Raw genomic sequence first — 16,053 nt, forward strand, 5'->3', positions numbered from 1 at the left:
ATCGAATTCTATTTCTAACTAAGAAAGTCTTTATTTGGATCAAGGAAACGTTTTTTAGCATTTTAAAAATCAACTTTAAGTATGATTAAAAACTTAACTGAATCATTAACTGAATTAAAGTTTTTTTTCTGTAAATAAAATATTTTGCTGGGTGCACTATTGGGGGAAATCATGGAGAATTAATTTTTTAAATCAAATTCTGCATGAGATTTTCCTGTTTTTCCAACAACATCAATGACAATATCCGATCTAATCACTTTCTGAACGAAAAATAATGAAATTTCAATAAAAATCCGTATTTTTCAGCCAATTAAATTGTTATGATCGACTGATTTTATGGGAATAGTAGTAGCCACTGGAAATTACTCCGCAGTAGTCTGTACATTCGTGAAACATGTAGGTAGGGGGCAACTACTGGACAAAGCCGGCCTCTTCTAGAACCACTGTACATGGAAAGTCGAGGGTAATAAATATTTGAAACATACGTTCGCGTTAGGTATTCCAAATGATTCTCATGCTCCCACTGCCATCGGTCCAATGGGCAGGGAGGAGGGGATGGGGAGTTATGACGTCTTTCGTTAGCAGGTGAAGGAGGGTATACACACACAGTAAGGATGCACAATTTGTTGCGGACGTGATTCGAAATGCTTCTGAGAGTTATAAAGGAACTTGTAACGGGCGTGTTGTGCATGCGGGGGTCTAGAGTCGTTTCGAACGGGCTATCTACCTCCCAAAATGTATGTCCAGATCGGGTTTATTTTATTTTCAGGGGAATGCATGAGTTGTAGGGTCGAGAATTTGAAATAAAAAAATTAATAAAAATAGCTGTGTAACTTGCGAAATTATCGGTCAAAGGAGATTATTCTATTTTTTTGTTCAATTCTAAGGGCACGGAAATATAATGACCGACGGAGAGAAATATTCAATAAAGATTAAGTATCTTTTCCGTAATTCCGGAGCGAAATGTGGTTGTAGGAAATTTTACGGAACTGTCACGGAATTTTTCCGGAGCGTTCCGTAATTTTTATCTGAATCTCCTGTGAAAAATTACGATACCGTCACTTAAATTTTCTGAGCCGATTCCGTAATCGATGAGTGAATTGTGAGTTCCGTAAATTTTACTGAACATTTCTCTCCCTGCAGAAATAAATTCTGAATTATCCTAAGAATTAGACCTGAGTTAAAAGGTATTCTTAGGAGTAATTATTAGGATATAATTTAAGGCTTATTGTTTTTGCCTAGCTCCTTGTTCACATCTTCCTAAGTTTACATTTCCGTTTGATTATTTAGAGAAAATGAATGAAAAATCAGGAAAATCTCTTCTTGAATTCCAAATTTTTGTGAATTTTCAAGGAATTCCTTCAAAAATCCCTGCAATTCCAAGAATTTTAAAGGAAGTTCCTAAAAATTGACGGGAATTTGGCAGTGAATATTCATTTTCACTTGAAAATTCATGTAAATTGTGGAATTTCCGTCTTTCAGCCGCTAAAAAAATTGAAACTTTACTTGATTTTTTAGAGAAACTTGAAATTCCATTGACTTTGTCCCCTTGAATGGAATTCAAGGTCTGTTTTCAGAAAATTTAGCCAAATTTTTTCACCAGTGTGGACAACATTAATGAAAATGTCACTAAACAGAGTTATTACAGCCATTATTATCCACAGTACTGCACTAGAACATTTCCCGCACTAAATTTCCCCCCAAAAAGTCTCTGACATTTCTCGTATTTTCAATTTCAAATCCACAATTGAACCTCAAAATAATGGTACACTGATAGAAATTCCTTGAAATTCCAGTCACAGCCTCATCTGAATTTTCGAAGTTGTGAGTTTGAATTCACTTTTAAATGAAAGCATTCACAAAATTTCTCATTCACCTTGAAAATTCAATTTTCAAAACTTGATTTTCCAAACCTGTCCTGAAAATTGAACATCACATACAATTCAATTTCCAAAAGATTGAGAATTCAGAAGAGTTGTTGCCTGAATTTTCGAAATTTTCAATGTTTTTCAGTGCCGTATAGACCTGAAAATCAAGAATTACTTGAATATTCAAGCAATTAACAGATTTGTCAATAAAGAAATATACAGAAACTTCATGTAACTTTCTTGTTAAAAATTTCAAAGCTTTTTCACTTGAAATTTCAAGAGAAATTTTCTAACACTGTAAGCGGAAAAAATGACCGGTAATTTCAATACCTCCCGCCCACAACACGCGTTACCACCCATCGGCTATTTTTTCCTTTGGCTATTTTTTCGTACACTCCAACATACTATTCCCGGCTGAACAAAAATATTCGCAACAGTAGAAACGAGCGCCCGTAATTGCAATTTTCCCACATTCACAAAGATCGAAACTTTATTTCATCTTGTTCTCCATTTCTCCAACTCCCTATACCCAGGTACTGTTCTTCACCCTGGTCTTTTATTGTTCCTCCCTTCCTCCCTCCCTCCCTCTCACTCTCTCTCTCTCTCTCCACAGGTAATTAAATATCTGTGCACGCCGCCCCGATGCGCTACCTTAACGATTGTCTCTGGGTCAGGGGTCGCGCACGCACACGACGGGGAAATATAATGCCTCGGAGGAGCGGCGGAGGGGATGGGGGAGGGCAAAAGACCCGCTCAAGCGCCAACGCTGCAGCGGCCACCACAGTCTCGTGATATTCTCCTCTCCTGCACACACTCCTTTAAAAACATTTTTTTTCTTTTCAATTTTTTCAACGAAACCTCCCTCGCACCTCATCCTCCCTGCACTCGTGCACGTCCAACAGCATGGGAACTATTATGCTTATTAAGGTGGAAAGTAATAAATTATAGGCAGCTAATAATGGGAACCGCGAGCGTAATCGATGTATGCAAAGGAAGTTGTTTCGCCCAGTCAGAAAAACCACGGGTTTTCATGGACACGTCAAGACAATTGGGTATTGCTGTACACAGGGAATAAGTAGCATGATAGATCCCTCGGTTTTTCGCTCATGATTCAATCAACGAAACCATGAATTCGTCCCTTGAGCAAACAAAAATCCTAATCCAAACGTTCGAAGGATTTGTGGCAGGCAGAGATGCAGCGACTCGTCTACTGCCCTTCGTCCCCCCCCCCCCCCCCCCCCCNCCCCCCCTCGCCCTCCGCTGGAACGTCCGAATGCTCTTTGATTGATTTATGGTTGACCCCTGCCACACGTACCTCCCATCCACCCACCCGTCCAACACAAGAGACTGTTAGCAGAAGGATAAAGACAGAGAAGATGTATCTCTCTATATTCGCAACCTACCCGTCATTAAGGTACGTATATAGCTTGGTCTGTTGTGGGAATAATTTTGATCTTGAATGGGATGTGGAGAATATGGGCCATTATGGTCTCTACGGTGGTGAATCATTTTTATTCCAATTTTTTGGTGAGAAGCTTTGGACTATTCACACGGAGAGAAATATTCAATAAAAATTACGTATCTTTGGTGTAATTTCGGAGCGAAATGTGGTTCTAGGAAATTTTACGAAACTGTCACGGAATTTATTCAGAGCGTTCCGTAATTTTTATCTGAATCTCCTGTGAGAAATTACGATACCGTCACTTAAATTTTCTGAGTTGATTCCGTAATCGGTGAGCGACTTGTGAGTTACGAAATTTTTACTGATTATTTTTGTCACTCGCATTTCGGCCAATCGGAGCGCAGTATTTGAGGCTGTCAAACAGTCTTATTTCGGAAATTTCTAAAAAAATTCCGACGGGGATTTTTCCCATCCAAATTTCAGCCAATAGGATTGCCCTATTCGAGTGTTTTTTATATAGTCAACACGGTATTCAGCTGATAATTTTTGATAATTACGATAGGATTCAACTGGTAATTTTTCATGTTGACTATATTTGTGGAAAACAAAAGATTCCGTGGTCGAGCGAACCATTGGTTGGAACTGTCAGATGGATTTTGTCTCATAGTGCAATTCTTTTGGCCGACATTTGGATGGGAAAATTCCCTCCCGAATACTACTCGAGCTTCAAAATTGAGTAATTCCCTCAAGGTTCCCTGCACACAAACGAAGGAGTTAAGTTTTTCAGGTTAAAAAGTGATAAAGAGTGATTTTTCCTGAAAAATTTAACGACTTCGTTTGTTTGCAATGAACCTATCGGGAATTGCTCGATAATTTTGAAGCTTTCGTGGTATTACTTGTGGAAATTCAGTAGTAGCTTTTCAAATGTTTCTCATCTTTCAACGCATTTCACGTTTTAGTACATTAGAGTACAAGGGCACAAATTTCGTTTTCGACGAATTCGAAGTTTACAGGCCGAGCCGAAGGCGAGGTCTGTATTCACATTCGTTGAAAACGAAGTTTATGCCCGAGTGGTCTATACTATTTTATGCCACATCGTGCAGAAATCGAGTTTGAAGCAGCGAAGCGCAGCGTGCGATAAACTCGACTTATTGCACGGCGTGGCATAAAATATTCTGGGTGACAGATAAACAAAAAAGTGGGTTGTAAATGTATGGCTGTGTAAATGTATCCGGATGCTGTTCACTGCATTCTGCTTGACCGAAATCCGAGTGGAACAATAATCCGTCAAATACCACTCGTGCTTCAAAATTAATCGGATATTTTGAAGCACCAGTGGTATTACTACTGAATATTTCTCTCCGTGCGGGGAGAAAAAAGGGTTGATTGTCACACAGTTAAAACGAATGTCTGAATTTCACAGACCTTTTATAGACATTTTTCAGACACTAAAAAACGTCTGAATAAAATGAAAATTTGTTGGAATTTCAAACTCATTGGTCTCTCTATCAGTGCCGAGGAATCAAACGAAGATTGAAATGAATGAATCTCCCACTGAAAAACAATTCTCTTTCCACCTTCCATCATCGATTAAAGCTCCGAAGCGGCCGATAATCTCACATCCTGTTTCTTCAATAACCCCAGCAAGGAGACCCCGGTAATAGGGCTTTATAACGCAAACAGCCGCCCAGGTCGATCCAAAAATCGAGTATTATACCGTGACCACGTTGCTTGAGTGAAACAAAAAAGCCCATTGCGAAGGGACAAAAAAAAGTTCAATAAATAAAGAAGAGGGACTAAAAGAGATATTCAGCAAAGAGGAAGGCAAATAATCGAGTGTCCACTGTTGGCAGTGTGCACAGCCTACAATTTTAATTAACCCATGGGTACCAGGTAGCCCCCCCGATGGCGATCGAATCGGGTGCACGATCTACAAGGAATCTACATAAGATCCTCCACCAGCGGCAACAACTCAATCGACTCCTTGGCTTTTATTCTCTGGACCTCCTTAAGGTGGTATATACTTCCTCACTGGCATCCTCATACTGCGGGTGATACACACAATTCCGCTTGTGCGCGCCTTCCACTCGGTTTATCTTGAGTAAGAATCGGAGATAGCGTCGTATTAACCCCCCCACCTCACGGTTAAAATGGGATACGGCTCATATTGTCTACCCCCTTCTGGTTTTTTGAGGCCTTTGTTTTCTCATGTTGACTTCACAAGTTCGTGGCCAATAGTGAGGAGAAGAGGAGATACTGGCGCTAGGTCACTTGGGGGAGAGGAGATACGAGAACAAAGTGTTGGAGGGGAGTGCTCGAGGTACCGGGGCATTTTGTTGGCGGGAGGATGAAATAATTAGGGGTGAATTCTTAGGAGATAACTTACTGGCTTCTGTACCTCTTGCGTAGCTGTATTCCGAGAATTGTTAGGTTGTGAGGTCAATAGTCTTTGATATTTTAGTTGGTGTTGATTTGGAATGGGAGAAATCTTGTTGTGTGGGAAATGCTTGCTTGTTATTATAAAGACGACTTGATTTTCTTAATTATGGTGGACGTATAATATTACACTGGTGGAAATTTTTGGCTGTTTTTGGTACACCTTCTGGAAATTTGTATCACATAGTTACAGTGAAATTTTAAGGGATTTCGGCATTGAACATTTGAATTTTTGTGAGGAAATCAACGGAAATTGTAAATTTCACTTCAATTATTCCATGAAAATTCGAGAAAAGTTCAAGGAAACTTCAAAGTATTTCGTCAGTGGAAATTCGATTTTTTTTTGGGAAAACCAATGGAAATCGTAAATTTTGAGTCCATTATTTCATGAAAATTGATAGCGATGAGGAAAATTTAAAAGTAAATATTGAAGGTTTAGTTCCATTTGGTATTAAATACTCCATTTTCGATTGAAAATTCAAGAAAGCCGCAGAATTCTCGTTTTTCTGCTGCTCTAAAATTTGGGATTTCATTGCATTTTTAGTGAACTTTGAAACTTTACCATTCTTCCCCTAAATCGAATTTAATGTCATTCTCCCGATAATTACTAGTCACCTGTTCATAGAATTTTAAGTTTCTCCAATAGCATACAAAAAATGTTATTGAATACAATAGTATTCTTCTGTACTTCGAAAGCTTTCGAGTAAAAATTATATTTGAATTTTATAAAACTCTATATGAAGAATTTTTCTGCTCATATTAACAGTATTTTTAATGAGCTCATTCCTTTATTTCAATGGGACAAATAATCCATTCATTTTGAATAAATCCAAGCGAAGGACTACATGTTAATAAATGCCTTTCACTTCTAACGAATAAAGCGTTTGTTTGGTTTTTATTGAAAAAACTATTTATTTGATGTGCACAAGATGCAAATAAAAATCCCATTCAAATGTGAATGATCGCTTAATTGCAAGCTATTTGAATAAACCTATTTGTCAGATTCAAATAAACTATTCATCTCAGTACGTATTATACCAGGAAAAAAAATTCCTAATATGTGGACGTCCGCATGAAAAAGACCCACTTTATCGATTCGAGTTTAGGAGATGTTCACGTTTTTGTCTCCGCAACTCCCATTGAAACCCATGTTAAATTATTTTTTTGATCTTCTCTGGCGACGTCACTTTTCACGCTATCAGGATCATTTTGGGCTCAAAATCCGCAGAATGGTATCAATATTACCGGAGTATCCATAACTCCATATCGACAAAGTGGGACCTCTTCATGCGGATGGCCACATATGTAGACCATATTTACTTGAGAGAAGTAAATGATTTTCAATGGCTTAAATCTCAAAATGTTTGTGCTTCACGGAATTCGAATACATTCGTAGTGGAAGTGCACACAAAAATCACAAAAATAATAAATACTTGAAAATTGACGATTCTTCTAAGCGCTTTGAGTGACTTCATTTGCTGTAAAATTGAGTACAAAACTTTTTAAAAAAATGAAACTTTTCTTCTGGGCGAATTAAGGTATTTATGGCGTGATCAGGGGGGGTGGAAGGTCGAAAAAAATTCAAGAAATTGATCTTTTTTTTTTTAAACATTCTTTGATGTTTCCAAAAACCCTATACAAAATCCCAGATAGCCTAAGAGAATGGGTAAAACACAGGATTTTTTCAAAAAAATGCATTTTAACACGAACTCTTATGAGAATCCGGAAAAAAATATTAAAAATAGAAAAAAAAGTCGCCATTTTCCAGAAATTTCGCACTTGGGTGGAGCTTTCATGAATGAGAATTGTTTAGAAGGGATAATTAAAAAACTCATGAAAATAGGAATTCTGCGTGCGCAACTTGGAATAGCGACAACATCGAGGTTCGAAATCGTAAAGGGGTATGCGCGGCAAATACTAATGGAGTTATGACTAACTTGTACCTCGAACGGCACGACGTTGTCACTTTTTCTATCCATATTAATTATTTTCCAATTACCCTCAAGACAAGCTAGAAAAATAAAAGAAGGCTTGAAATATGTGGGAAAAAATAGAAAAGTTATTAGAAAAATATTTCGAATGCAAAAATGGTCGAAATAGATTGAAAATTTGTAATTGAAATATCGTTTTTTTGTTTAACGATTGGTTTTCGGCGAGAGAACAATAGATTCCCTTCTGTCTCATCTCCTACATACCCACCCCCGCCACGAATACATTAAGCGATTGAAGGAAAATTCCTTGTTTCAAGTAAATCTATTTCAGATATTAGAAATTTGTTTTCTCAGTGTGGAGTAATTTTTACTGAAATTTTTTCTCCTCTTACTGTGTTCATGATTATATCGAATGTTCGAACCTCCAGTCTCCATTTTCACAATACGTATCATAATTTCTTAAAATCTCCTCAAATTCATCTCGTAAGACCGAATATGTTGCATTATACGAGTAACTCGATATGAATCACAACTGCAAAAAGACGGCAACGTAACTTAAAACATGGATTTTGAAAAAAAAAATGATAATCGCAAGTGGAATGAGACCTATTTTGTGATTCTCTCCAGCGGCTCGTGCTTGAGGTTTACTGGGGTGGTCACGGTTAGAATGATCGCACGTGGGGTCTGACGACAAAGACGAATAATATCGATAATATTCCCAACCGTCTTTCAAAGGTGGAATCCTTCTCGCGTGGATTGGCTCGGGGCACTCTGTCGCTGTACGATGAGATAGAAGTTTTTTCCTCGAGCTAGGGGTAACACGATAGTCGGCCGTATGTAAAACCATCTGGTGTAAAACGAGCTGCTGGCTCGCTCGAGTATTAAATCAGGTCCTGTGCCACTCTTTTTCCTTACACTTTCGTCGAGAATTGGAATCACCGATCACTTCCACGGATTTTACACCATTTGGATACATTTTTATGTGTGAACACATGAATAGGGAACTGGCGTGGAGCCCAGCGTTTCCTAATTTCCCTTTTCAGCCATTCTAGATAATCCATAGGTAGATGAACGGAAAGAATTATGAAGAAATATTGCTTTCACTGTTAGAAATTTCTTTAAATTTCAGTCACAGCGTCATCTGAATTATCGATGTTGTGGGTTGAATTCAATTTCAAATGAAAGCGTTCACTACGTTTCTCATTCGTCTTGAAAATTCAAGAAAATGGTGTTTTTCATGTTAAAGAATAATCGATTTTTCAATGAAAGCTTGAATTTCTAAACTCCTCGTGAAAATTCAACATCACATGCAATTCAATTTTCAATTGATTGAGAATTAAGAAGAATTCTTGCCTAAATTTTCGAAATTTTCAAGGTTTTTCAGTGCCGTATGGACCTGAAAATCGAGAATCACTAATTTTTAAGTTTTTATAAATTATTTAAAGAAAATGCTGGTAATTTTCAAAAATTACAATGTTTAGAATATTGCATCAATCATCTTCAAAAATTAGTCTTTCTAAGCAAAACTTGACACACGCATTTGTTTACAACGAAGCTATCGAGAATTTACCGGATCATTTTGAAGCTCTGGTGGCATCAACTGAAAACTTAAAGGCTGATAAAATGGAACATACGATTCTCATCGATCGTATGGATTTTTGCAATGAGAATGCTTATAAACAATTAATTGAAAAAGGGAATATCGAATTTGACAGAAAAAGGGGCATAATGAAAGGGCATCAACACCCCAGTCACTTGTGTGATAAAAATTTTCATTAAGTATAGCGGAAATTTTAATTCGGAATTTTCAACAGGGAGTACAGTTCAAAATCCCCCAAAATTATTGTATTCTTCAACTATGGTTCTGTCAAAAACTTCTGAAAAGGTCATACGCTGCACAATTACTAGATTTCAGGCATGATTTTCCGCAGAAATTTTTCCCCGAGCACAAATTTTTATTATCTCGTACTAATAAACTATAAATAGTCGCAATACAAAATTTTTCCCCGCGAATACTTGCAGCACGAGCCAATCGCTGTATTTCAAGTCTCTCGCATTAGTTAATGTCCTCGAAAATGACACTTCGTACAGCGACTAATGGGTAATTAAAGTCACCGAGGTTACATTTGCCACGGAATTTATTAAACGAAAAAGCAGGCGTGCCCCCGACAACTCCAGCGCGCTGCCCAAGGACGCGGGTATTTGCGCTTATATTGTCCAGATTTTATGGATATTGGGTTGTTAATGAAAAATTGCGAAACTTTCAGGAGCGATCGTCAAATGTACAATCGCCTCGTTCCAGCGGAATTAATAGGTTAACCTGACTTTCATTGCTGTTCCGCTGATCTCAGAGATATCGAATTTCGTTCACTTCTATTCGCTTCACTCAGGGAAATTAACTTCATAATCAGATTCTCCACGATGTAAAATTAATCATGAAGATTGATGTGTGAATTTTGATTTACAAGATGTTGTATAGTCGAACAATGGCAAATATAATTTTTTCAATTCCTATTTAAGAAATTAGAATTCCGACAGAATTAATTTTTTCAATAAATTGTTCTAGTTTTCAGTTTTTTGGAAATGCTACATCTGCAATTGCTCGAGTATAAAAACCCGTTGAATATATTTCCAATGTTTTTTATTATTTCAACTCATAATAATTAATTTCAATTGTTCTTCGAACATCGAAGTATATCATGCATTACTCTGATTTATCAAATCTATCTTACATAATTGATATAACATGTGCGCATAAAATTTATTACAAAAATTTTGGGTTTCAATGTTTTTTTGCTAATATTAGTGACTAAAAATGGCAACATTTATCATCGTAAATACGATGAGAGACACAATTCCCGTGAGGAAATAATGCTCCATTAATTCAAATACATTATCAATCTTGCCTTACAACTCTGAATAACTAATGCTCTACAGTTGAATGAAAAATAATTGAATAAGAAAAAGTTTTCATCACAAAATAAAGTACATTCAGTTGAATTCATAGGATCGTGCTCTTATCCTAAGATCAGAGGCGTGCAAAAACCAAAGTCGCACCGGCAAGATCAATATCGATCCCAGTATACATCGATCGATTCGCTTACATCGAGATTCTAGGTTCTTATCGATTATAAATCACTTAAATAACCGAGATTTTACTGAGATTTAAAGCCCACGCTCATGATTCATTCTCACGTTGTCAATTATCCTTCAATTCAACCAAGTCTATGAAATTTTCATTCTTCAAAAGTCTCATTAAGTAATTGTTCCTCATTAATTGAGATCAGATAAATAATTTAATCATTTTATGATAAATATTTGATTACTCAATATGTCAATTGAATCACCATCGATCGTCCATGGAGAAATATATCTACTTATTGTTATAGTATATAATACATTCATTCACCCTCCCCGGATAGTTTTCAAACGCTCACGGGTTCAAAGATCAACCTTGTAACAATATCAATGTTATCCCACCATTTACCAACGTAAAGCTGATATTATTAATCTCTCATCCACTGGTACACGATTTGCTCCATCGGTAAATTATTTTTGTGCTAGATTATGATTTTTATTGAATGTATTCAGGACTGCACACAAAGAGAAAACATAATTCTCAGTTTAAGAAACATTTTTTCTTGTTTGAGAACTTGACTCGATTAAGGGGTACCTTATCAATTACAAAATTACAAACTATGTTCAAATATTTTGTAAGATAAGACTAGCAAGAATTTCAAGAGTTAGATGGCATTTGATTGAGAGCAAGATGAGATAAATCTCTTCATCATAAAGTTTTTTGATAAGTACTTCTTTACTGTTGTCAAGAAACTCATGGTTCAAAAATTGACGTCGTCAGGAGATTTTGTCCTAGCCCCAAAGGTAAGGATAATTTGTTTATGACAATAAAGCCATTTTTAAACCACGTCTAGTTGAATTATATTCATTCAATAGCCTTTTAGTGGATTACTCTCAACCCCGAAATATTTTAATGCAAAGACCAGTTGACTTGGCTCGAGCAATTGCTTTCTTGTTGTAAACAAACTGACAAGTACAAATTCTCTTGATGAAACGTTTCATTTTTCACTGTAGGATATTTTCTTCTCGTCAATTTTCGAGCTATGAGTTTCTTGATACAAGTAAAGACGTACTGCTCAAAACAATTTGTTCTCAGTGTAGTAATTGTTGAATTTATTGACTTTTTTAGATTTTTAAAAAAGTTCTAGTAAATCATGGAATAATTTCATCTGAATTCCCATTATTTCAAATGAAAATTACAATACTGTCAACAAATTTTTACTTTTTTATTGTATTTTCTACAGCAAAAACACAATTACTAAAATTCGAGAGAGAATTCTAGAATCTCATAAAATTTCAAAGTTCACCTGATCATACCAGTAGATTAATAAATTCCCAGGGGAAATGCAAATTTCAAAATTTTTCGTGAAAATATCATGAATTTTCAATTGGCTATGAATAGTAAGAGCTCAATTTAACTCGACTCAATTGAAATTTACAATTTCCGTCAATTTCTTCATCAAATCGATTATCCAGCCGAAAAAATTACCTGTAACAGCAGTCCATCGAATGAAAAACTTGTCATTCAAATCTCGGAATTTTCCACTTCGTCAAGTCCTCAATAATGCGAACAGTATTCTTAATCTAACAATTTTTCTTTGCGATGAAGTCAGAACCACTCATGACAGAGACATCGGAAGATAATGAAAGACGAAAAAAAATGAAGACGTCTAAATTAACAGAACCTAATTAATGTCTCCTAATGTGATTCTGGGATAGCTGGTAGATAATGAAATTGTGGAGAGCGCCCTCAAGTGTCTTAAGAAAGCCCTGCCACTGACCTTTCTCGTAGTTGATCTGGCGCTCCTGTTGTCGTGCATTATCAGCAGCAACTTTGAGTAGGCCCTGAATATTCCTCAGTAATGTTTCAGTACTCGATACTGATGGATCCTGTCCACCCTGTGATACTGCAACCGCTGCTGAGGCAATCTGTGAATAATTCAGTGCCTGAGGGCTCTCCGAGCCGGGCGCCGGTAGTGGGAGATTCTCGGGTACATCCGACAGATCTGAAATCACAAAAATTGCCCGAAAAAACTCAATCATTGAGAACAGAATGATAAATTCCAATTGGAGGATTTATATCAACAGGTGCATATCGTGTTGAATTCACATTAATGAAAAATAAAGGTAATGTAATGGTGGGTAACATCGATGGAACCCGGGACATTAATAAATTCGGCGTTGGGTTTGAAAACCAGCTAACATCGTTTGAGCTACCCGAGAGTTTATGGTGGGTGCGTGTTAAAGAGTCGTAACCCCTCGAAACCCCATCTTGTTGCCCCCTTCGTTCTTGATTTAACGTTAACACTACAATCAAATTTCTTATTTACGATTTTAACGGTAATATGTTATCATTATAATTAACATAATTTCAGTGGAAACGTTGTTGTGACACTACATTTTACTCATGTATTCCCTATTTTCGTGGATGAAGATACTTGGATATCCTTAAGGTGGTTCGTGTGTAGATCACCGGGGGCTAAAACGGAAGGGGAGTCTTATTGTTCTCGAGCCCTGATTCAATCGCTGAGCACGAAATTTTCCAAATTTCAAGTAACTATTTAAGTGTGCATTTGAACATTTTTTGAATATTGATTTTATTCAGCAGATTGATTGATTTTTTTCTCACCACCTACGGGTGTCAAATGATTTTTATTGGGTGTTATTCTAATTATTGAAGTAATATTAAAATACGTCTCGAGTTGGTAAACCTGTCGAGTGTTTTCTCTCTCTCAGTTCCATGGTCCAACCCATACCTTTCCCATGATGCTCACTGATATTCCAATCACGCGCCTGCGCCTGAGGGCGTAATTGCCCCGAAACTCATAATTTTCCGAATCATTTGTTCAAATAACTTTCTTATGAAATCTGAAAGAAATCTGAAACTTATACGTGTTCTCAAGAAAGATTTAATTTATCACCCACTAGTTTTTCCTCAATAGCTCATTATTTTTTTGGAGGCCATGGAAATTTTCCTAATTGAGAGTGCGGTAACCTCGGAGGTTATAGCTGGAGGGATTACAAAAACATCCAAATTTCATAATTTTTTTGTCTTGAAACTGAGATCTGAAGAAAATGTGCAAAAATTCTCAATAATGCAGCGTACTTAGAAATTTCTCCCTTGAATTTTCCAATTTTTTTTCATTATTTTGACTTATCAACCGAAACACCTTAAATCGCACTCAATGCCATTCTAAAATTATCAGTTAACAGAGAATGCCACAATAATTTTTACTTTCATAAAAAAAAATTCTTCCAACTTAAAATAAAATTACATCTTCATGTATCAGATTCTATTGTGCCCATTTAATTTCCGGACATATCGAAATGCGGAAGAAATGCATTCGAGTTGCGAATTACAGAACATCTGAGTACTTCTCACCAAACTTTCCTTTGCAGGGGCAATTTGTAGTAGCCCCAAAAAAAAAATCCCGCTAAAAGTAAATACAATGTCTTATGGTTATTGCTGTAGGTGGTTAGTGCGAGTGGACAAGATGTCTGCGCGTGGGTTCCCTCTTCGTTTTGTCTTAGACCGTCCACTCAAGCTTGAAACCCTTTCAGCCCACACCGCGGTAAGTGAAAAAAGCAAACAAAACAAGGAGAAAGAAAAAAATCCCCAGAAAGAGAGAGAGAAGAATAAAAGATCGGCGAGGAGAAAACCGCCCTGTGCTTTATGGCCAATGATATGTGTATTTATTGTATCGTCTTTTAATTATCAGCGTGCGCACCTACAACGAAACGGCATTCGGTTACTTATTGCTGGAGGTACGTTATAGCACTAAGAGTCCTCTCCATTCGCTCTTTTCGAATTTAATGCTCGCGCCTTTCTAACAAAACGATCCCGGACAAATGCCGGCATATTCTTTTGATACACCTCGTGTGGCTTTTACAACACTTATGTTCCCTCCCAATACTTCTCGTTATCTGCCCACCGCTGACGCAAAAACCATTACAATTATCGTGGAGGAAAACACCACATCGTTACTCTCGGACCAACAAATACAGCTCAACGCAATGTTCCGGTTATTTTCAGGGCTCGAGAAATGTTTGTATTGTGTTGGCATCAGGGGGGCGAAGTTACGACGCGTTTTAAGGGGTAACAGACGGCCACCGTTTCCTCGAAATTTTCCGACATATTTCTTGCTCAATGGCCGATATTTTTTTAATCCAAAGAATATTGATCTTCATCATCGCCTCCTGGAGTTAATGCACACTGAGAATAAAAAAGTTTTTTGATAAGTATGTATTCACTCGTACGCTGTGAGAAATTTTTTGAAATTTCATGGAAGATAGTAAATCTCATGAGAGTGACATTATGAGTTTTCAGTAGAATTTTAAATTTTTCTGTCAATTTTTCTGTTTTTTCTGAATTTTCACAGAATAATTGAACTGAAAAATCAAGTATTTTATTGATTTCCAGATTATTTGAACAGAAGATCAATGGAATATTTGATTTTCCAATAAGATGTCCTGAAATTTCAATGGAATTTGATAAAAATCTCCGGAATTTGGCACGGAAAATTCAGACGAAAATTTTTAACAATGTATCAAATATTAATGTTCCAATGAAATTTTAATCAGTTTCGTAACTGAAAATCTCAATTTTATGCGAAAATCAATGGAAACCATAAATTTCAGTTCAATTATTTCATAAAAATTAATACAAATTGGAAAAATTCAGATCAATATCCTTGAACTTTTATAATCAATTGAAAATTCATCGTAATTTGGTACTGAACATTCATGTTTTGATTGAAAATTGAAATAAATTTCAAAACAATCTTCATTCTTCCCCTTAAACTAAATTTAATGTCGCTTTCTTGCAAATAAATCCGAAACTGTCAATTATTCATCTCCAATTGATTCTTAATCACTAACTCAGTAGCAAAACGGTAAAACGGTTCAAGTCGATTTTCACTTTTGGTCAGATTTAAGTGAATATCTCGAAACCTACGGCAGATGAAAAAATTTTCGTTATAACCTTTTCGCTAGAGCGAATTGAGAAGTACAAAAAGGTAATAACAAAAATTTCGGTATCTCCCTTAGATTCGGAGATATTTCTCGAAAACTCAGCCCCGAGTCGAGGATTTGGTTCTGATTGGACGTACACAGGTCTTTCAAGATCTCTCCAGACCTAGATGGACCTGGTAAGTCCTAATCAGTTCTGCGACGTACTTTTCCAGAGACCTTTCGAATCCTCAGTTCTTTTCGGTCCTGAGAAGTCCTCCTCGATGCTACCGAGAACGCGTGATTTTACGAGCGGGTGAAGGGGAAGGCATGTATGCGGAGGGTTGAAATTTGTAGCCAACGAGGAGACAGGGTTGCAGAATATATTTTA

At 36.7% G+C, this 16,053-nt stretch overlaps 1 protein-coding gene across 3 annotated transcripts in view; it reads right to left on the reverse strand.

The window, feature by feature from the left end:
- LOC107040208 (dachshund homolog 2) overlaps positions 1–16,053 on the reverse strand; it is a 293,567-nt gene that overhangs the window by 102,761 nt on the left and 174,753 nt on the right. For all 3 annotated transcript variants that reach the window (XM_015260176.1, XM_015260177.1, XM_015260175.1), the window contains exon 7: positions 12,497–12,721. In XM_015260176.1, the coding sequence (XP_015115662.1) occupies positions 12,497–12,721 (225 nt within the window). The remainder of the gene's footprint in view (positions 1–12,496; positions 12,722–16,053) is intronic.

Source organism: Diachasma alloeum, unplaced genomic scaffold (assembly GCF_001412515.2).
Source record: "Diachasma alloeum isolate Michigan unplaced genomic scaffold, Dall2.0 Dall_scaffold_00325, whole genome shotgun sequence".
Classification (NCBI taxonomy): domain Eukaryota; kingdom Metazoa; phylum Arthropoda; class Insecta; order Hymenoptera; family Braconidae; genus Diachasma; species Diachasma alloeum.